Source organism: Sciurus vulgaris, assembly GCF_902686455.1.
Source record: "Sciurus vulgaris genome assembly, chromosome: 1".
NCBI classification, from domain to species: domain Eukaryota; kingdom Metazoa; phylum Chordata; class Mammalia; order Rodentia; family Sciuridae; genus Sciurus; species Sciurus vulgaris.
The window spans coordinates 107605191-107628303 of record NC_136461.1 but is presented as its reverse complement, the minus strand read 5'-3'; the positions used below and the strand labels follow the sequence as shown (position 1 = coordinate 107628303).

The following is a 23113-nucleotide window of genomic DNA, read 5'->3' as shown; positions in this document are numbered from 1 at the left end:
ACCCAAAATATGGGAAGGGGGGAAAGAAAGAGGGGAACTCTTCTTGAGTTTCACCCTTTTCCCTTTCCTGGATTTCACAGGGAGTGACCCTGTTGGGACCAGGCCCCCAGGAAGTTAGAGGGACTCTCACCCAAATCTTTTACCACACCTGGAGCTGGGGCTCTGAAGGGTAGTATTTGCAGTGGGATGAGGTGGTGGGGTGAGGAAGAGTTAGGCTTGTGTTCTCCTTGAGGGAAAGAGGCTGCAGCCACCCTGAGGACCAAACACCACCAAACTCAGTCCCCCAAATAAAGCCTCCTCAGAGCCCATAGGCTGTGTGGGACTTCACAGCATTGCTTTGGAGGTGCACTCTTTGAGAAATGGGAACTTCTGAGGGCGGATATCTGTCTCCTGCCCAGTCAAGTGTTCCAGGATTGGTCTATGACTTCATGGGAGCTCTCTTTGGGAACAGAGACCTCCACTTTTCTTCTCTTTTCCACCAAATTAAGCTAAATCTCTTTCTTCCAAACCCAAGAGGGTTTTCTTTGGAACTCTGATGTTCCACTCCCTTATGCTTGTCCCCAAGGACCTGGGAGTTTTCTCTTCTTGCCCCTTCTCCCTAAAAAAATCTGATTTCGAGGTTTCAGCTACTCAGAAATAAATTATCTATACCAATTAGTGCTTGGAGCCTCCAGACTCATTTCTTATGTGTAGTTTAAGTGAATATGAGCTGTAGGGGTGATGATTAAAATATAAGGAGTTCTCCCTTAAGTTCAGGCCTGTGAGTGAGTGAATGAGTATGTGTGTGTGTGTGTAGCAGGGGCTTGGGTTACTGGAGGGGAACTCAGTTTGAAAACATTTGAAGACCCACTATCTGGGTAAGGTCCACCACTACTCTGGCAAATTTCCCTTGATGGACAGGTAATTTGAACTGAGCTGGAGGCTCCAAAGACTTCCCTTTCTCATCCTAATCAATTGCTCATTATCAGCCCATGTGTGTGTGGGGGGGGGGGGGAATCATCAGCCCAGAGATTACTGGATGATGGAGACAGGAAGACTTCAGGGAATAGGTGACTTTGTGGTTGAGCCAGGAAAGGATCAGAGCCATGGAAAGGGAACTTTTTAAAAGTGGAACTGCCCTCATTCACTGGGCACTGGGTCCTCTAGAGAAGGCCAGGGGGCACCCTAGAGCCCAGAGAGCCCAAGAGAACTTTGAAGCATGATCTTATGTGATTAAGTTCAGTCTCAGGTGATTGTCCTGGGTTCACTTCCAGGAAGCAAGTCACTGATGCTTGCAAAGTGATATCCGTTCAGGAGAGCACAGGGCTGCACTTCCACCACCAAATCAAAACATGATGGAAGCCCCCATCCTTTCTCCCCTTGCTCTCAATAAAGTTATGCTCAAACTGGGAAGATCTCTCATATGTGTTTTACATCCAGCCAGGCAATTTTCAGCTTGTAGAAGACAATTCCATCATTGCCCCCCCCAACACACACACTTTGGTTCTCTTGCACCAGAGAGAACCTAGGTGTGCAAGTTGTGTAAGTATGTATGTAGAAAGAAGCTGGGAACGTGTGTGTAAGGGTTAAGAATTCTGGCTCTGGAGCCAGATTACCTGCCCTAAAAGCTGTGAGATCCCTGCCAAGTTACATAACTCCTTTGTACCTCACTGTTTTCCCGTGTGTAAAATGTGGCTGGTAATACTAGTTCTTGGCTCATAGAACTTGAAGAGGGTGGAGTGAGTTAGTGCATGTAAAGCACTTAGTGCAGGCCTGGCACAGGGTAAAAGGCTCAATAAATATTAGCTCTCCAGAAGTGGTGCAGATCAGAAAAAGAGGAGATACAGAATGAGACTTGGTGGCAAGAGGGGAAAGCTGTGGAAATAGATACTTCTTATCTTTTCTCTCTCTGCTTTTCCTGAAGTGTGTGGCTCCTGGTAATCTTGCTTTCTAGTGTTTTCTGATCTGGGTCAGTATAGAAAGCAGCCAAGGATAGTGGTATTTGGTGCTGGTGCAGTTTCAGCTCATCCTTGTGCTACCAGCCTTTGCCTCTCAAAGTCCTCCAACCTTCTTGTCCCCTGGTGTGGAAGACACCATGAGAATAAGAAAGCAGAGTCACAGATTGTTCAATTATAGGACCACTTTCCTTCACCTGGATTTGTACGCTGTCATGAAGTCCTTGCAAAGAATGTGAATTAAATTAATATTTTTTTCCTGGTTAGGGACAGACAACTTTCCTACTCCAGGTTTTCTAGGGTACTTGACTGAGCCAGTTTCAGCGTTGTCAGTGGTGGGAATGCATCACCCCCATCTCTTCCTCAATAACTGCCCAGGGGCTCTGGCCACGCCTGCCCCCCCAGATACCCACATGTATACCTGCTCTGAAATGTCAGTCAGGCTATAAAAGAATCATTTTTCAGGCTTATTTGTTCAGGGCAACCAGGTTACTGGTCTGGTAATCTCCTTACCTCAGCCAGTTTCTGCATCAACAGGGATGCTGTGTATACCATGTTAGGAATTCTGTACCCCTTCCTATCCCTTTGATTTGGTTTTGAGTAGAAGAGATAAGCACATGAATTATGGGCTGAAAAGAAGAAAAACTACCCATGGCCTAACTCACACACGACCAGCTTTTCCATCCCTACCTGACTCCAAGAGCAAAGGAGGCACAAGTCCAGCCATATAACTACCCTGAATTTGGCACATAGGAAGATGGATTTCTCTGATTGGAGCTGCATGGCTATCTTGCATGGAGAGTTGTTTTCTGTTCTCTTGAATAGTTCATTCCCCACTGGTGGAGAGAGGGACACTTTAAAAATCCACCAGTCAGGCTTTGTGGGTGATGTCCTTTAGGGTAGGCTCCCATTGTTCCACTGAGGACAAAGAAAAGGAAAAAAAAATGTCATCATTACTTCAAGGCCCTTAAACCCTTATGTTGGTCGCCTTTAGCTACTGGCTATTGTACTCTACTGGATTTTAGTACCAGGTGACCCTTTCTTGTGCCTCACTTCTATCAGCCTTAGTCTATCCCCACCCTCATGTTCTTTATGTCTCAAGGCTTCTGCTGAGTTACACTGAGAGACTGATACTTCTTCACCTAATAAATACTTCTTCACCTAATAACCTTTAGATAACTTTTCCTCTTAGGAAAGACAAAAAACAAACACACACACACACACACACAAAACTTGCTTAATTAAGCACCTGCAAAAATAGCAGGAAGGAGAGAATGGAATCACATTTGGGAAATGAACCTGGAAAAGCAGGAATTTCTGGGATCAGAAAGAACCTCAAAGAATTCTCTGCCTAGAATGTATCTGGCCCCTGGATTTGACTTTCTGGTTCCAGGCTTGCTATCTGAAAGAAGGAACTGCATGGGATTAAAAAACAAGACAGAGACTTGCTGGTCCCATTTGGTTTTACCATTTCTCCTTGCCAATCTGCCAAAAACCTGTTGGGATTCCTGGGGCTTTGTTAAAACCTCGGACCTCTCCTAGGCACTGGGTGGCTCTTCAAATGGGTGAATCCTTGAGGCAGGGTGCTCCTCATTTTCCCCTTCTTATGTAGTTCAGAGACCTTGACCACAAAGGTAACTAACTATGCAGAGGAAGGAGAGGAGGTTACTGGACAGTCTTATGGATTACGTTTTAGGATACCAGGAAGAGCCTGAGATAACAGGATTGGGGGCAAGAGATAAAGCAGGTGGAACTGCCAGATTTTTTTAAGTTTCAGGGGCAATGGAATGTGCAGCTAGGATGTTTCCTCATATGCCTGTGTGTGATGCTGGGAACCCAAGGACGTGCTGTTTCTGCATTCACGTTTTACTCAGAAAGACTCATGTGAGTGTACAAGGTGTATATGTGCATGTGTGTTGCATGATAGATATATACATGGTTTTGTAAAGTCACTCACGATACACATATGAACCTTGAACTTACACGTTTCCTACTTAAGCATAGGGTAGTGCTGAATACACACATTTATTCTGGGGTTCACACGGGTGGCCTCAAAACCCGAGGGCTTTGGATGGGTTCTCTGGGGTTGCTAAGCAACCTTGAGCTCCTGAGACTGTAAAGTTATCTTCCAGCCCAGCCCAAAGGAGGTGAAGGAGAGGATTTGAAAGTCTCCCAGAAAGCCCTTTTGTCTTGCTCCCCCAGGCCCGCGGTTCACAGCGCAACGACATCCAGAGGCAGGTTGCTCTCTCGCACTCGGTGGGATCAGCTCAGGCTCCGAAGTTTCGCTTCCTGCGAAGGCTGGCAGGACCAGGAGGGCCCGGCGCACACTGAAGGCGAAGGTTGAGCTGCCGCTTGCGCCAAACGCGGAGGCAAAGAGGAGCTGGGCCTGGGGGAACAGGATTTCCTCGCCTCTTGGGCGCGGCCGCTCCGGTCCTTGCCACACAAGGCTCCCTTTGTGGAGGGGCCCTGCTCCTGCGCAGACCCAAGTCGGCGAACAATAGTGCAATGTTGCCGCCCGCCGGACCCGGCTCTCCTGGCCACACCGCGGCGGCCGAAGGCGAGGAAACCGGGTGGCGCTTTTTTATAGTCACAAATATAAAATCGGGGCTTTCCTCCCTTTCGCTCGCCTCTTGCCCCAACGCCGATAGAAAGCAGATAAATTTATGAAGGGCGAGCTAAGAGAATAATTACAGGGTGAAGGCCGTTAAATTTTATTTCCAGTCCCAAAGGCAAAACCTGCGATTTTATTGCAAACATCTGGAAGGACCGAGAGGTGGGCACGCTGCTGGTTTAAAATAAAAATAGAAGATTTTATTTCGCGAAAACAAAAAAACATCATTAAAGACCTTTTGCCCCCACGGACTTTTATTTTTTAGAAGTGTGAGGGGGGTGGTTGAATAGTCAACGACGCACGACGGTCCCGCAGCTCACGGCGACCTGAACCAACCCGGGCGACTGGAGATGCGGTCGACCGGAGTGGGCCCACGCCGTCAGGGCGGAACTGGCCTTAGGTAGGCGTTTCCAGAAATCTGCTCCCTCCCACTATGCCTGAGGGTCCCTGTCCACTTCCCCGTTTCATGCTCTTTTGTTGTTTGGGGGCGCCAGTTTGGGGAAAGGAGTGAAAAGTGGGATGTTGGCTTCACATTCTAAGAAGATTCGATCACAGCAGTAATAAAGTCTCAAGTCTGACCAGTCCCGGACCAATTTAGAACCCTTTCGTTCCGGGAAACGGAGACACTGGCCCATTAATGTACTTGCCTAAGGTCACACAGTTTGGGTCCTGAGGCTCCACCTCTACTTGGAGTCCCAATGGCTTCTTCCCACCCCATAGTCGCCTCATAATGTTTTATACCTGCCATGATGGCCGAATTCATTGAATTCATTACAATTCCCTTGCCCCCATAGGGTGTCCTGCCCACGTGTTTAGGAGCAGTCTAACATGTCCTGCTGGTCAGCTATTTTTAACTTCCTTTTCAATTACTCACTCAGAACTCCAAAATCAAAGCCTGCTGGTGGCTCACCTTAGTATTGAGGCATCAACAGTGGTGGAATTTAAGGTGGTAGTTTGGTATGGGGTGATGAGAGGGAAAGACAGATATATGCGGGATGTGGGGGGTTCCTATTTTAAGTTGTATCTGTGACTCTTGTCCTGATGCTGCAGAGCTGTTTTTCCTTTTAAAAATCAGGATGCATGATCATGGTCAGTTTTAGGCAAGCAGTCCCTGTGCTTTCCTTTCTTTCCTGTATTTTTTCCTGCCAGCTTTAGGCCTGGGCTTCCATTCCTCATGTCTTTGCAGGTGGTCAGTGATAGCTAGTGATTTCAGACTTTCCAGGTGCTGAACACCTACTCTTCCTCTTTGGCATCCTGTAGGGGCTGGGTTGGGCCCTTCTCAATTTGTTTCAGGTCTAAAAAAGACTCGAAGTGGATTCAACACCTGTAGGATCCAGGGCACAAGGTTGGTGTTTGTAGCTGGGAAACCTGGGGAGTGTCTAGAGTATTAACTTCATCTAGGGACCTCACTCATCCCCAAAGGTTTAAAGAGACAGAAACTGGGGTAACAAGCGGATATTTTGAAAACCTTGTGAGTAATCAGTAATCAGAGACCACAGTTTTATCTTCTTTCATTTAATCCCTGCAACCTTTCTCACACCCCCAACTGCATGCTATCATATACTTAAACCACACATATTGAACCATCTTGCCTAATTTCCTCCAGACCTTACTCCCCATCAGACCAAAGTTATACAATGAGTGTGTATGGTGGGGGCTTAGATTAACCCCTATACAGTGGCAGAATTTCACTGCCCCTCTCCTTTACCTACAGGAAACCCCTTTTTAACATGAATGTTTCAAGCCAGCTTGTCTTCACTTGGGTCAGTTTTTGTGGCCTAACCTGAAATTCCAGGATATTTTTGTATTTGCGGTGGGGGTGGGAGCAACCTAAGTTCAACCTAAATAGGGGAGTGTAGGAACTCTTCCAGAACTTATGTGCTTGCTTATGTTCTAGGTTAGGGTACTCAGGAGGATCATTGAAGGCACTGTCCTTCTTTGTATGTCTTCAGGACATTATGTCCAGGAACACCTATATATAGGTTCAGGCCTCCAGACTTGCCTTTTGGTTGGTGGGTAACCAAAATGTGTGTGTGCGTGTGCGTGTGTGTGTGTGTGTGTGTGTGTCCTTGTTGTGGGCTTAGGGAAGGGAGTGTGACTTGTGGTGTATCTTTTTCTCAATCCAGTTCAGCCTTGTGAAAAAGAAGGAAGGGGAGAAGCTGCCAGAGACAGAGAGATGAGAGGTGGGATTGAAGAAAGACCTAGAAAAGCCTAAAGGGTTGCTCTAGCCATTTCTCACCTGGTCTGGTCCAGGCAGGCTCTAATCTGGGCATTTGCCAGGCCAACAGTGGATCAGGAGTCCAGAGCGAGGAGGCCTGAGCCACTGGGGAAGGGGATTGCACATTCCTGGCCTTTCTTTCCAATATTTTTGCTGATGCCAGGTAGTAGTGAAAGCACAGTCACATTGGGGGACAGCTAATGCAAACATTGCCAGTGGCAGCTGAGGTTGGAGACCCTGCAGCTCCCCACCTGGGTTCCCAGAGTCTGCAGGTGGCAGAGTCTGCAAGCAGAGTCACAGAGGGTTTCAGTGAGTGGCTTCCAGATTTCCTGGGTTCTTTCTCCTTGGGGACCTCCAAGATTGAAACTCCGGTTCTTGGGAAGGCCTGGGAGGCCAGACCTGGCTGGACCTCACTCATTCAGTGCTTTCCCTCCTCCTCCTCCCCAACCACCGCCACCACCACTACCACCATCATCATCTTGCATATGTTGTTCTGCCAGCTTCTTCTCATTAGGGTTGGAGCCCAATTTGAGGGAGATTCCAAAGTAGCTTTTTTGCTTTCCTCCAAAGAGGCATATTCACGAAACTCCAGCTTCCAGCACCAGACCACTTATTATAATAATGGCAAGTACTAGATTTCCTCAGCTCTTGGACAGTAAGGCGGTGAATATGGCAATTCAGAGGTCCCGTGTGCTGTCCCTTCTCTCCCCAACGTCGGAGGGAATGCAGGAGTTGGTTTTCCATGTCCTCTAACATGCTGTGGATCTCCCATGTGGCCTAAACTTACGGATTCAGAACTTGCTCGAGGCCTGGCTGTCAGCGGTACTTATTTGCTTGGCCTCTTAATCCGTCGCCCGCCCCAAGGACTAGGCTCTTTCTGGCCTCTTTGAGCGGGGGATAGAACCGTGCGTCCTGACTGGAAGAGGAGGCTGTGTCCAGGCCGCCGCCAGCGAAATCGGAGACGTTTTCCCAGCTTGGCAGGACCAATTTCTCGGCCCTGAGCCTGCCTCGCACAAAATTGCGCTCAGGGTCTACTGACACCAGCGACCAGTGGCATAATTTCGGTAGAAATGTGGGGAAAAGGATTGTTTAGTAAGGGTCAGGAGGGTTGGATGTTAAATTATTTAGGTATTCCTGAAGAAAGTATCATCCTAAGAGATTAAAAAATAAAGGAGGAGGGAAATGATCAGCGGGACGAAGAGCGAGCCATGCTCTGGAGGTGACCCAATTTGAAGAAAAATTTGAAAAAGTTTCTTCTCCATCATCAAAGTTCCTAGTCGCCCTTGCCCGGCATCCCTCTGTGGGTTCTCTGGAATAAGAGCCCGGAATAAGCGAAGCGCAGCTCAGCGTCTGCGCTGCAAGGAAAGCGAGTATTTGTTGCGTGTGGGCCCAGCGGAGAGATCCCTCCAGGGCGCGGTAAGCCGAAAGCTCCACTGCCGGTCTCCAGCTCTCAGGGTGCTTGTGTCTCCTCCTCCACCAGGTAGAGCTGGAAAGAGGAAGCACTGTTTGGATTTTCAGTTACAAGACCCTGGATAGTAACGGGACTTTTTTGTTTGTTTCGTTTTGCCTTAACCAGAGTCGCTTAGGAAACATTAAATAGGAGCGTAGGAACCTGCGTGGCGAGAACTGGGCAGAACTCATAGATCCGAAAGCACCTGGGGCGGGCGTGAGCTTATCGGAAGAATTTTCTAGCGTTTTGGGGCAGGTTAGCATTTTGTCAGGGCCACACAATTTCAGATCTGCAACTAATTTGATTCTGGGCTTGGAGTGTCTATGAGATCCAGCAGATTTGAGGGGAAAATGTACGGATTTAGGATTTGCAGGCGTTTGTAAGGGCACAGATCAGACATCAACTTTAAGTCCCCCCTCAAGTAACCCATGTGAACCCTACCGGGAAGCCAGGGGTTAAAGTCGCCCCAGAAGCATCCAGCCTACTACCCGCGCGCAGCCTTGGCCCGAGCCTCAGTCTCTCCTTTTCTCTCATTGGCTCACGCTCTCAGGGTTTCTCCTGTTCCCTTCTTGCTATTGGTTGGGGGCTGGCTTTTTTTCCCCTCAGTCTTTTTCTTCCTCCCCCCTCCCTCTCCCTCACCCCTCGGACAGGAGCGCACTGCCTGCCCCCTGTTCCTTGGGAAGGGAGGAATTTAGAGAAAAAAAAAAGTTTCCCAGAAGTTTGGATCAGAGGAAGGACGGGAAGACCGAGAGGGGAAGAGAGAGAGGGAGGAGAGAAAGGGAGAGGGAGGAGAAAGAGAGGGAGAGAATTAAAAAAAAAAAAAAAAAAAAAAAAATGAAGTCCAGTCGGCACAGCCTGTGAGCGCCTGCCCGGGTGGGTGGGAAGCAGGACTCCCGCGCTCATGCAGCTAGCGGGCGGCGCTCCGGGCGCTAGTTCCTAGAGGCTGGGGCAGCTGGGGGCGCGGATCCGATCCGGCCGCGGAGGGCGGGGGAGGACGCAGGGGGAGGGTACGGAGCCGCCGCTTCAGCCTCCGCCGCCTTGCCGCCGCCTCTCTCGGACCGGGCCCGGCGGGCGCTCGGAGCGTGAGGGCGCGGGCTGCTCCCTCAGTAGCGGGGGCAAGCAGAGGCCGGGGTACGGGCGGCTAAAATGAGTGAAAGGAGAAGATCTGCAGTAGCCTTGAGCTCGCGAGCACATGCCTTCTCCGTTGAAGCCTTGATCGGCTCAAATAAAAAGCGGAAACTGCGAGACTGGGAGGAGAAGGGGCTGGACCTGTCCATGGAGGCGCTGAGCCCCGCAGGCCCACTCGGAGACTCGGAGGACTCGGCGGCACACGGCCTGGAGCCCCACCCGGGTGAGTGCGTCGGGACGGACTGCGCCAGGCGGGCAGAGAGGGGAAGCCGAAAAACGTCGGCGGGTGTGGACTAAGGCCTCGCCGCTGACGCCCTGCCTGGCTCCAACACGGGTTTCTTTTCCTTGGCGCAAATGTTTTGAGCTTCCCTAAATTCGCCCGAACCAGTTTGGGGGACTGACCCGAGCCTTACATTTCGCCAACTTCAAGCAAGGAAACCTACTTACTTATCCCCTTCTAGAGAGGAACGCAGAGTTTGGGGTGTCCTAAGCTTAAGGGCTGCAGGTCCCTGGGTTAGGAAGTGCGGGGTCTAAGGCAATAGCGGGAGCCAGGAGGAGCTAAGGCTTGCTTCTGAGCGCTCGGGAGGACTAGCGCGTCGTTCTCGGCACAGATAACTTCAGTCTCTCTAGATGCCCACTTTAGCTTTCAGTCTCAATACCCACTGCTCTTCCAACTAACTTAGATAGTGGATGGTAATTATATTTCTACCCCATTGGAAACAGGAATGGATGTTAGACCCTCTTGTCCTGAGCTTGGATCACATTTCACGTCCCATATCTCTGGGTAATTAGGAGGGGGGAGAGATTCGATTAATTTGTGTCTATGCGTATCCTGTGCCTACAATGCACCCAGAACACGCAAAATGCAGGGCGGATGTCAATGTCTGATTTTAACAGAACCCTAGAAAAGGGAAAAACAACTTAACGTTTTGTGTTAAGTGCCAAGATTTCAACAGCAAAACAGCCCGGGGGAACAGCTGTTGTCAGAAGAACCTTGTGCGCACGCAAACAGAACGCTCGCGGCTTGGTTTAGCGACTTCAGAAATTTTCCGGCCCAGACTTCTGTGACCATGCTGGAGGTGCTCCTGCTGACCAACCAGGGTTGGGGAATAGACCCAGGTCCACGCGCTGGCAAGAGCACGGTAGCGGGGCGGCGGCCCGCACAGTGGTAGGAGAGGCCGTGGACTCGAGCTTGGGGATCCCAGACTCAACGCTGGCCAAACTCGAGGAGGGACAGCTGTCGCTTACATTTTCTCTTTAGGCAGTGACAGTTCAATTTCCACGCTCTGAGGCTAATAATAACGCGATTAGCGAGTGACCTGCAGAGACTGGGTTTTATGAATTTTGCGTGTTCTTGCGGCCCGTTACGGAATTTGGGTTTAGTGCTGGGGAATTATTTTTATTAGTCGATGAAAAGAAAATTAAAAGGAGATTTATTCCGTCCGTTCAAGTCTTACTCTGTATTTGGATGCGGGTACAGGTCCACGAGAACTCCTGCGTGTGTGATTCAGGAAAGAACAGCATGGCTAATGTGTTTCCTTTAGATGGCCAGACCCAATTTCCTCACCTAATTTATCTGTTGTCAGAATCTCACTAGGGCCTTCTATACAGTTCGTGGAAGTTTTTGCAGGCCTTATACAATTTGCGATTTGGGAGGTTCTCTTTGATTTTCCCTACAGTGGAAGAAGCAAACGTTATTTAACTGCACATGGCAGCTGGCCTGTGCGGGAAGACTTCACTCTTGGAAGTCTGCAGGTCACTGAGTCTGTCTATGGTTTTATGTTCAAAAGGGTCAATGTGTGGGGTCATAATAAGGGACTGAACTCATAGTTTCTCTTTCCCCTGTTGTTCTCAGCTGGAAAGGACGAAAGTGAGATCTGGGCAAAGATAGATGATGGAGGGATGAGAACTTTGGGAATTGGTTTTCAAACTTTTGTTCAATAGCTTCTGCCCAATGGGGGTGGGGTATGATGGGGTGGAAGACCTAACATAGAACTAACTTTATGTAACAGAGTTCAGTCGGTCAGTTCCCTTACTTTATCACTTTTTTAGAAAAGACAAGCATTTGAATTACAAGAAACAAAATATATTTAGGGGCAAGGGTCCTGGAGAAGGAAGAAACAGAAGCCAGGAGCTCTTGTGAGGGCTTTCTGCAGAGTCTGGCTATAACATGGTTAGGTTGGTTGAAGGCGAAGGAGGTCCCAGGGGGAGCACTGGCAATCTCTAAGGCTTTCTTACAGCGATCTGAATGAAACAGAAGTAGGATGAGAAAAGATCTTTTAGAATAAGGGCACTATGGTGTCCTTGAAATGCGGCTGCTCAGAGGCAGAGCTGCTGGCTCTGGATTTGGACCAGGGATTGGAATCTTTTTCAGATCTTTGCTTTCTCCTCTAATACAGCTCCCGAACAGACACAGGGGGCCACATTTAACTATGTTTGTATGAAGGAGTAGTGTACGCAACCCATTCTGTCCATGCTGCGCTGGGCCTCACAATTCTGTTCAATCTGTCACGCAGGGTCAGGGAGGTAGCTGTGAGACTCACAGGCCTTAGGCCCATTACAAGGCAGAAGCCGGAAAAAAACAGCAAAAATAAAACCTAAATGGACAAGGGGATAGGGAAGGACCCCTGCCCCCTCAGCACATGGACAACCGCCTAGTGTGACTGTATTTATCATTCTCATCTCCATACTCTTGACTGGTACCGCCGTTTTCAGTCTTCCCCTCCGGAGCCTGAAAATCCTCAGGATCCTCAGACAACCCGAGGCTTAGATTGTAATACTTAACTTTAATTCAAAGACGTGGCCTTTTGCTTTTTCACAGCCCCTTTTTCTTTCCGCGTCTGGACAGAGCTGGCTTTAGTTGGCGCCTGAGCACGCGCAGCCTGGGGCGCCAACCTGTAGCAGCGAGGGACCAGCCCGGCCTGCGCGCTGTAGGCACTCACCGGTCAGAGGACACAGTATGTATTTCAAAATTTTCAACAGAGCCTGGTGGCCCCCCAAATACCGAGGTCCTCCAGACTTGGGAGGGGGCTCATGAGGTACTCTTACTGTCATACCCGCACCCACACTCGCTGTCTTTTGGAGAAACCGCTAGGATTCAGTCCCTACTGGCTAGAGAGGGTCTCAAGACCCGTTTCGGAGGAATCTGGCTCGAGCCTGCTCGCCCCCGCCTCTCTCTCTAAGCAACAGGAAACTTTCGAGCCAGGATCGGACAGAACAGCTGCTGCGGCTGCGGCCTTGGAAGTGTATTTCGGGCGCGCGGCGGCGCCATCTGCGCTGGAACCCCATCCCCAGCTCCACCCAGCCTCCCCAACTTTGGCTTGGGCCTTTCCCGCCGGAATCCTCAGTCGACTACGGCCGAGGCCGGGTCTCCTGCGGAGCGAAATAATTCAAACCTTCTGCGGAAGTATTTTCCCCTTCTGAGCTTGCAGGCCAGAGCCATGCAGCCCTGGCGCTACGTAGGCCTGAAGAGGTGGCAGCGCACGCGGGTGAACACGCATAGACAGGCACCCTGTGTGACACGCAGGGGATCCCCACCCACGTTCTCACAGCGCAGGCTCCTGCATTTTCTCTCGTACCTACGTGCGCGCGCGCACACACACACACACACACACACACACACACACACACGCTACAGAAATGAGACAGGAAAAAACAAAACAAAACAAAACAACAACAAAATACAAACTGACGCTTTCTTTGCCTCAAGGCACTTGTGCTTCAGAGTTCCCAAGATCAACTGGTCACATGAATTAATCTGCTAGTTTATTTGTTGGTTCAGAGTAAAATTCTGAGATTTTAATCCTGCCATTACTTCTTTTACCTGCCTGACTCCCAACAGGGAAACTGGGTGAAACGGAGGAAGCGACTGTAAACCGATGTTTAAGGATAATAAAGAATGATGAGTTAGAAGCCAGTGGGGAAAATATCTAGTGCAGGCATCAGCCAGGACATACCGGTGGCTCAGACTGCAGGGACAAGGTGTGTGGCATATTAGGCTTAGCGTCTGTCTTGGGTAGCGCCCCAGGCAAGGAACCCTAGTTGTCTGTGCTGCCTGTGCCTCTGCACGCATTCAGGCCTCCAGACTGCAAGACCTCAGCCCGCCAAAGTAAGTGTCGGTTGGACATAACCCAAGGTTTTGGCCTTCCGTAGAGGGCACCCTTTTGATAAGCGACCTTGTGTGAAGGAGAAACCAGGGAGGAGGTAAAGTCTGAATTTGTCATACGTAGGTGAGAATGATTGTTCGCTGGGGCATGACTGTCAAGCGCCTTTTTTGAATGCTGGTCAGACCATGACTAGAGCAGAGAGGGACTGGGAGAGCGCCCGGCCATGGCTCCCGGCGGTGGAGAGCAGGTTATGCAGACATTCTATTGCAACTCCGGTCCTGGAGCGGTACCACAGTAGAAACCAGTAGAAAAAAAGGAAGAAATTATAAGTCTGCTCCATCTCTAAGAAATGACGACAGTAAACCGCTAGAGGACAAGGACTGGGGAAAACGAGGATGCCCACACTTTGGGCTGTGATCGCGAAGAAGGTGACGTGTGCGGTCGTTTGCACCTTCTGAGCTCCTTCCCAGCCCAGACATCGCCATGCTTCAGAAGCTAGCCGGGTAGGTTCAGGGTTAACAAAGGGGCGTGCGGGGGACGGTTCTCTCTGTTCGCTACTACGAGGTTCAGCGGAGCCCCTCATCTGCTTCTGCCACCCCTTAGTGTCTCCGACCCCCATGGTCCCGGCTCCGCACTCTTCCCAGAGTACAAACCTAACGCGTGGCAAAGGCTTTCTTGAGCAGATCAGCACGCAGCTTCCCGGGGCTGCTATTCTGAAGTCGGATCTTCCACCCCGGACCCAACGCTGTTTCTTAATGAACACTATTTGGGGGTTCCCAGCTGGCCGCTTTGGGTTTACTGATTTTCATACATGAAATTTCCAGAAAGAAAAGTTCACGGAGCAACGTTTATGCAGGGAGAAAGGAAGTTTCTTAAAGTGGACTTTGGACTGAAATTGTATTACCACTGATGCATTGCTGTTTTCCTGACACATCCTCTTCCCTATACTAATTATTTCAAAAGGTATAAAATTTAAAGTTAGTTAAAATATTTTAAATACGTACAGCATGAGAGGATCCAGTGAAGAATGGCATGAAGTGAGGGCCAAAAATATGGGGTATTGATGGTATCTCCATAATATCCTTTGCATGTGTGAACATAAATCTAATGCAAAAAGTCCCCTCATCATTAATCCTTCATATTGAATCAGGAGGAAAAAAAGACAAATATGCTTTGGCTCAGAAGACCTAAACGCTATATTCATCCAAGTCTCTACTAGGGTGTTCCTTACTATTAAAAAGAGCAAAGTATTCCAAATCCATCATAATTGTTCTGTTGGCAAAATTTAAAATATTAATATGATGAAAAAAACTTTTTTGATATTCTGATTATGGACTCTGGTGAAACTTTATTTCTTATACTGGAGAGAAAAACAATTACCTTTTACATCTGTGAGTGAATTCTTTCTCCGGGTGGCTTCAGATTAAAAGAAAGGAAGAAAAGAAAGAAAGAAAGAAAAAGAAAGAAAGGAAAGGAAGGAAGAAAGAAAGGAAAAGAAGGAAGGAAGGAAGGAAGGAGAGAGGAAGGAGCAAGGTTGACCTGTGCAAGTTTCACAGGGATGAAGAGCAGATCGGCATGTCATTTTCCTTCCTAGAAATGCAGAAATCCATTGATGGTTATTCTGAAAGTATAGCTGATTATTGCTTTCCTGCTCTAAAAAGACTGAATACAGAGAATATTTAAGTAGCTTTCCCACCTGAAGTTTAAGTTTTGACCTTTTGGGACGCTTTTCACAAAAGGGATAAGTAGAAAACTGGTGGAATGTGTAATCTCTTTTCCTTCTCTCTTTCATCCATGTGGTTTATTTTTGGTTTTCCTTTTGCTAGTTTTTGTAAGCCTGGAGTTTTATATGTGCATGATTGCGATACACAGGGGGTCTGCACTGGGGACAGCAATTAGCAAATTTATAAATCAGGGTCTGTTTACACTTCTTTCGAGAAGGATAATCATTAGTTAATTTAAGTGAGGCCCCTACTCTAAGTGTCCCAGTGGAAAATGAGACTTAGTAGGGAGGACCTACTGTGAAATGGGAAGAGGTGGGGAATTTAAGCAACTGGTAAGGACTAATCAACACCTACTTTGTGCCATTAATGGTTTCACTTTGAGAAAGGATATTTTGCTGACTACAAACTGGATGAGCTTTTGATACCAAAAGTGAAAACAAGTCTTGCAACCTCTACTTTTTATTTTACATTTAAAAAACTAGTCAGTATCTAATTTTGTCCTTTACAAAGAATTGTATAAAAAGTGTATACAGGTGTGTGTTGATATACAAATTTGTGCATGTGAACACCATACTATCACCAGAATGCTTTATCTATCCCTTTTGAGTGGGATATAGATAACATTCCAGGAATGAGAAACTGCTCTGTGTGTGTGTGTGTGTGTATGTGTGTAGCCAGTTTAACAAATTGGGAACACAAAATTTGGGAGGCCAAAAGTTTTGTCACCTTTGGGTATTACTTGAAAATTCTAGAGAATCACAGGTTTGAAAACTTTCAACACTGTTTTCATTTAACAGATGACTTTGACTAAAGTCTCAGAGAAAACACCAGAAAATGAGACTGTACAGAGGTGATTTAAAAGAACAGGGACAGTGGAAAATTTTCTAACTAAATTAGGCATTTAATTTTGTGAATAATGCCATCTTTATTTTGGATGGACAGAATGCTGGTTTTAATTTTGAAGAATAATTCATGTTCTCTCATGCAAAAAGTAAACGGAATAGCTAAGAGAACTCTGGATAATAATCATGTTTATGGCAATAACCAGAGAAACATTGCCATCTGGGGAAAGTAGTTTAAAAGCATAAGAAATACATGTAGAAGCTCCCCCGCCCCAATTTATTTTATGTTTTCTACAATATAGTTGCTGAGGCTCCAATAAGTTGTTTCCAGAAAGTTGCTGGCTTCTTTATAGGATTAAAAAACAAAACAAAATCCAAATAAACAATTATCTGCATAGAGTTCCCTTTCAAAAGCAATCATTAGAGGTCCCTGTTAGATACCTAGCCTGTTCCCTGGAGTTTTAACACCCACTTCTCTAAGTTGTAAATTCATTTAAAAAAATTAATTTTTTATTTGTTCTAATTTGTTGTACATGACAGTACATTTGATAGATCATACATAAATGGAGTGAAATCTCTCATTTTTCTGATTATACATATTGTAGGAGCACATGGGTCATGCAATCATGCATGTACACGAGGTAATAATGTCATTTTCTTAATCCCACCGCCGCTGCCTTTTCTACTATCCCACAACCAGGAAAACGGTTACCACCTCATATAGGGTCTCAGAAAAGTTACCACCCTTCCTTTCTCCTTCCAAACTTCCTCCGCACACATTGAAAACGTCCATCTCCTCCGCCCCAGTTCAGAAGTTTTCATATGATATTTCAGGAACTGGGATTGCATCCCTTACTACTAACCCATCCCTGGGAAAACAGGGCAGTTTGGGTGACCTTCACAAGTCAGAGTAGGGTGGTGGCCGCGTCTGTCCGCGCTCGGCCCCTCGCCCGGGCCTCGCCGGCGCCCAGGGTCAGGGGCGGGGACGACGGTAGTGCCGCCCGGCTGCCCGACCAGGGTGCGCCGGCCCCGAGGTCCTGCTCTCGGTCCCGGAGCGCGGCTCCCAGCCCGCCGGTCCCGGGCCCTGCGCGACGGGGATCGCGGCGAAGCCTTTGAAATCAGGGAGAACGGAATTGTGAGGGATGGTCTGTGCTCCTCTTAGCTCTAATTACATCCTGGGGAAATGTGGGCATTCTGGGGTAACCAGGAAAGCCTTGGTAAAAGACATGCCCCCAAAAGAGACCCCCCCCAAACAAAAACAAAACAAAACAAAACAAAACAAAAAACCCCCAAACGGAACCCAAGGATCTTACACCTCGAGCCCTGAGGGGAGTTTGAGTTTTGCTTTCATCAGGCTAAACAAATTTCCGAGGAATCAAACTGACTTCAAACATTAGCAATTAGAAACCAAGAATCCCTTGGCCTGCAGAACTTTTAATCCCTAACCATTTCCAAATGGGTAATTCTAGGGTCAGTAAATATCGTAGCCAATCGGTTAAAAAGGTAAGTCATTCCGCGGATTCCGATTCCGGTGGGACAGAGGATCCGCGGTTGACTAAGGGGGTCCTTAAAGGTAGAGTTGCCCCCTGTCCGAAACCCGGAATCGAATCGCCCACGGAGACAAAGGGAGGGTAAATGTCCGCTGTTCTTGGAGATTATTATTTTCTTCAAAGAGAAACCACCAACCCTGCAAAGTAGAATAAGTGACTACTAGTCCCTGAGAAATGACTTAAGTTCTGTAAGAAGCCCGTGGGAACAGCCTTCTCTCTGGACCTCAGCTTAGTGGGCAGAGGGAAGCCCTACCCCAGGCACCTTTCTAAAGCTTCAGACTCACCGGGCTACAAAGCCCAGAATTGTAAACCGTGGGGTTAGGTGACTTGTGTGGTTCAGAGCTTCCGTTCTTGCTCCAGAAAAAGAAATGACAGATTTTCAGGGGCAATCATTTGTGGCAATAAGTGATTGTGAACGTAGAAATACTTTGCCTGGGTTCCAGTAGTTTCTTCAAGTCAGAAGCTTAATTAATAATCTGGTTTCCACCCCCCCCCCCCCCCTTTTTTTGACCCCAAAACAAGGGAGGGACTATACCTATTTACTATTTAGAAAAATGGTTTAGTTAGAAAATTAAAGGTGTAAACAAATTTGCAGAGGAATACTGAATAGTAAAACATTTCAGAAAACTTAGTTGCTTATGTGGATAACTACGGGTCTTTACTACACTGCAAAACTTTCAACACAGGTCCTTGTATTCTGTGTCATATCTGTGTATTATGGTAGGAGGAAGTCTGGCTTAGTTTAAATAAGGAGTCCTAGATTCTAGTTCTAACTTTACCATTAATGTTGGAACCAGGGATATAAAGACAGATATGTTAATTTTGAAAAAATATTTTAAAGTGTTGTAGCCACTGATGGGGCCTCTATTCTTGGCGTTTGAGATGAGGGGGCTGCTCTTAAATGAAAACTGAGGCCCCTTTTCTATAATATTCCCTTAACTTTTATTTTGATTCAGTTAACTTTTTTGAGTATTTACATTTTCTCCTAAGGCACCTTGGCCATTAATTGACCCATTCCTTACTTTTTTGGAATGAGGAAAGTTTTACTGTAGTTGTGGAAAGTAACAACAATAGCAACACAAAGCCAACAAAACAAAAACAAAAACAAAACAACTTTTTTTTGGAGCTAAAATTAAAGCACTTTCATAAAATTAAAAAAAAATTCATATTAATATCACATGTTCAGAATGTCCTGGATCAGTGATTTGCAGACCTTTGGGTTCATTGTAACCAATTGTCACCCATGTGAATGGTGCTAAAAGCGTTTTATAGCATTAATGAATTAAAAGAAAATGGAAGTCATTCATGCTTTGAACATTTTTTGTGTCCTTCCCAGAAATAACTGTAAAAACTGTATTTGAAAAATAAGGATTAAAAAAGACAACTTTGTCATTAGTGAATTGATTTAAAGGGTCAAAAAGACATATTGGTTGCCCCCCATTACTGTGGGAGCCTGATGGAAAGCACTAGTAACTATTTTCCATGTCTAGTCTGTTAAGCCGAGATCTTGATCTGGCAGAGATGTGAGAATGCTAAAAGGATGACTTAGTAACAGGCAAAACGCTTGTCAACAAGATAGATCAGAAGACAGCTTAGCATTCAAGACCTCTATTCATAGCAGCTGAACTCGAGGGCAGGGTCAGATGCAAGACTGAGCCCAGCACACACCTAGGAGTGTGTCTCATGTTTCTATCTTGTGAGGTTTCATTTCCTTATAGACTTCTGCAGCTGGGGTCAAACCCCAGTGATGGCTCCCCACCCTCATTTGATGATCCCATTTGGCACAGCCCCTGTGCAGACCTCTGTAATCATGTGAGTGGACTAACTGGTTGCTTTCTCACTACTACTCTGTAAACTGCTACAGGGCAAGGGTCTAGTCATTACTTTTGTTGCTCTAGAACTTAGTACAAGTGACTGGCACACAGGAAGCATTTAATTAATAATAAAATATATAATAATAATGCTAATATTACTATATGAAAATAATAACAAATAAAAGCATTCATTGAACATGTGCTATGTACCAGTCATCATACTAAGGTTATTTTATGTATTATATATGCATATATACAAATATGCATTCTAGTTAATATTGTATTAATTATATATATTCAAATGCTTTTGAGATACTCTTATCATTTCTATTTGGTGCAATGAGTGCATCAATTACACAGTATAATGGTTACAAACTCAGATTCTTGAGGTCAGTCTGCTTGTGTCTTAGCCCTGGTTCTAACACTTACTAGTTTTATAACCTTGGGCAGTTTAGATAATCTCCTTTTAACTCCAGTATCTGCACCTGTGACATTAGAATAATAAATGTGTTCATCGAAGGGTAGATATGAGGATCAACTGAGATAGTGTGCATATAAGAAGAAAGAATTTAACACAGTACCTATTATTTCTATCAACTGAATTAATGGTGATTACTCACCTTAGTGACCAGTTTGGATAAGAAATGTTTGCAAATTGTAATCTATAAGGAGACACTGCCCCTTTCCCATTCTTTTGCTTTAAGTAGAGTGTTTGGGATTTGAAGTGGGATCCTCATTCTGTTTATAGGTTATGTTTAGAAACAGTACTGAGTTTGAGTACATGTGACTAATAAAGTAAAATAGAATTGAGAGCCATTGCTATTCAAGGTTGCATCAGAATCAGTGTGTCAATAAACGAGAACCTGAAGGAGCATCTAAGGGAGGGATGGTGTCCAAGGGTGGGGACCTATGGCTAACATCCTAGGAGGAAGGGGTGGACTGAAAATGGGTTTGGGGAGACTTCAGGGACTGGCAATTCTTGCATTTCTAAATATTGTTGATTTTTTCAAACTCAGTCCTCAATAAGAGGACAGAGGGGCCTCCCTGAATGCAGGGAAGTGGAATAATAGAAGCAAGTTCCTCTTTCATTAATTACTGACATTTCTACCTGGAGCTCAGAAATTCTCAAAAGGTCAGGTTTTGCCTAATAGGAAATAGAAAGATTTATTCTTTGTTTTTAAAGCCATATTCTGATGGGACCCCAGGATTCTGGACAAACTGAACCAGCTGTATCAACTGAGTCTGTAGTAAAGGATTAGTGTATGTTGATTGGTTGAGTTAAAGAGAGAGAGAGGGAGAGGGGAGAGAGAAAGAATAAGAGACTAAATTAAGGAAAAACCTATAACTAAGCTGCAGCTGAGGAAAGAAGAGACTGGGAAATCTTTTTGAGGAGAAACAGCAGAAGCCCCATTCTTGTGATAGAACCCACATCTGGCTGCCCTGATTTGCCCGGTTTTCTTCCTTCTAGAAAACAGAAACCTGAATTTTATTATTTATTTATTAATTATTATTATTATTATTTTTTAAAAACTTATTACACCCTAGACTTGGTTTGTATTGTTTCTGGCAGCAGAGGGATAAGGTAGCTGCCTCAGTGAAGAGGAAGAAAGAAGAAATCCCTCTCTCAGCCTCCTTCAAACAGCCCCTGCCTCATCACAAGCTCTCAGATCCTGACTCTTCACAGAAGGGAGCTACTCTTTCTTGTTGGAATCTAGGTCTGTTTTCAGGACAGATGTTCCTATACTGCTCCAATCTTATAAACATCATCTTAGCTCAGAGTGTCCACAACTCTAACCAAGCTTTCGTGAATCAAGGGCACACTCTACAGTAGGCCCTGTGCTGCTGGTTTTATTCACATTCTCATTATTTTCACTCAATAGTGCTTGGAGTGAAGTAATTGTTTCCTCATTTTACAAAGGAGGAAATTGATGTCCAATGGATTCAATAACTTACCCACAGTCACCTAGTTCTAGTCCATTTTAAGTGACCCAGCCAGAATTAAAACAGCTTTGTGTAGCTCCAGGATCTATCTCTCTCTCTCTCTCTCTCTCTCTCTCTCTCTCTCTCTCTCTCTCTCTCTCTCTCTTCCTATCTATCTATCTATCTATCTATCTATCTATCTATCTATCTATCTATCTATCTATCTATCTATCTATCTATCTATCTATGTGTGTGTACTGGGGATTGAACCAGGGGTGCTTTAGCACTAAGCTACATCCCCAACCCTTTTTATATTTTGAGACAGAGTCAACAGAGTCTCACTGAATTGCTTAGATTAGCCTTAGACTTGCAGTCCTCCTGCCTCAGCCTCCCTAGTCACTGGGATTACTGGTGTGTGCCACTGTGCCCAACTCGGTAATATTAACCACTGGAGTAGATTGCCTCCCCTGAAGATGACTCTTAAGTGCTCTAGGAAGAATGCTTTGTGGATGAAAATGAATGCTTTCTGCCTGTGCTGTCCCCAACAGAAGTTGTTCAGTCATAAATGAGAGCAAATTTGCAGTTTTAGGTCTCCACATTTCTCCTTGTTATTATTAGTTCTTCTATCCCTAAAGTGACTTCTCCATACCTGCTAGTAGAGGGCACCATGTGGCAGAAGTACAGGGTTGAGTTTTCATGCCACCATCTTTGGAATGGGACACCAGCAGCCTTCCCAATGTGACTTGCATTTCTTTGACTTTAATGTTCAGAATTCTCAGTGTCTGAAGGGCAGTGACTATATATTGAATTTGATCTAAAATCTCCCTAGCCTAAATCCCCTTGTGCAGTGAAATTCAGGGGAAACTTTAACTGTTCTGTTTTACCCATTCCCTCCTCCATTCACAACGGGATGGATGGAATCTCATTGGTAATTGATTCAAAATGGAACAGCTTAGAAACATATCAGTTGCAGTGACTGGCAATTCGTGCATTTCTAAGTACTGTTGATTTTTTCAAACTCAGCAATCACAGCTGAAATCCCTTTGCCATGGATTGAATTTACAAAGGAAGAGATTCTGATTTCCACAGTGGCTTCTTTTTAATGCCTGAGGATTAGAAAACCGCCTTGAGGACCCATGGCAAGTATACCCGCTCTTAAAGTCGTGGCTTTAACTTTAACCTCTGAGTGACTGCTCTGATTCATTTATTTTTTAACAGCTCTATTTAGAGAAGCCTTGTTTGGTATGGGATCAGTTATTTGCAGAAATCTCATTCCAACAAACACTTAAACTCTGTACTCCATTTTTCTTCTATCACTGTAAGCAGATAATATGCCTGTAGTGAGTTACAGAGAACTTAACAGAGATTTTTTTTTTTTTTTTTTTTTTGGTCCACCTGTTCATTGTCTTTCCATCACTTTTCCTCCCACTCCAAGCAACCTTCCTCTCTTAGGAAGTCTGATGTCTCCAGCAGGGATTTGGAGAAAATCTACACTCCCTACCCCATGGATTTGCATGTGTAGACTTTTACCATTAATGCATTTCTTGGCTGTTAATTGCACAGTCTGTTAAATCCCTGTCCATTGTGCCCAATGATAGAAAAGGGACTTTTTGAATCTAATAAAAGAAAGATGTAAAGTCCATCTCTGTTTTAAAGCTTTGCTTTTTCCTACTGCCAGCCCCACTCTGTGTAGGCAAGTGATTGACAGAATTTGATACACTCTTGCAGCAACAGAAGCATATGAATCTCTAGGCCCATTTCCTTTCCCAAGGAACTTATATGGAGCCAAACTCTTGAAATATAGAGTGTGGCAGAG

General features: G+C 45.9%; 1 protein-coding gene across 1 annotated transcript in view; it reads left to right on the top strand.

The window, feature by feature from the left end:
- The first annotated feature begins 8865 nt into the window (after nucleotides 1–8865).
- Nucleotides 8866–23113, top strand: part of TBX15 (T-box transcription factor 15) — a 142740-nt gene continuing 128492 nt past the window's right edge. Inside the window, exon 1 of the mRNA XM_079144330.1 lies at nucleotides 8866–9564. Coding sequence (XP_079000456.1) covers nucleotides 9360–9564 — 205 coding nt within the window. The 5' untranslated portion in view covers nucleotides 8866–9359. The remainder of the gene's footprint in view (nucleotides 9565–23113) is intronic.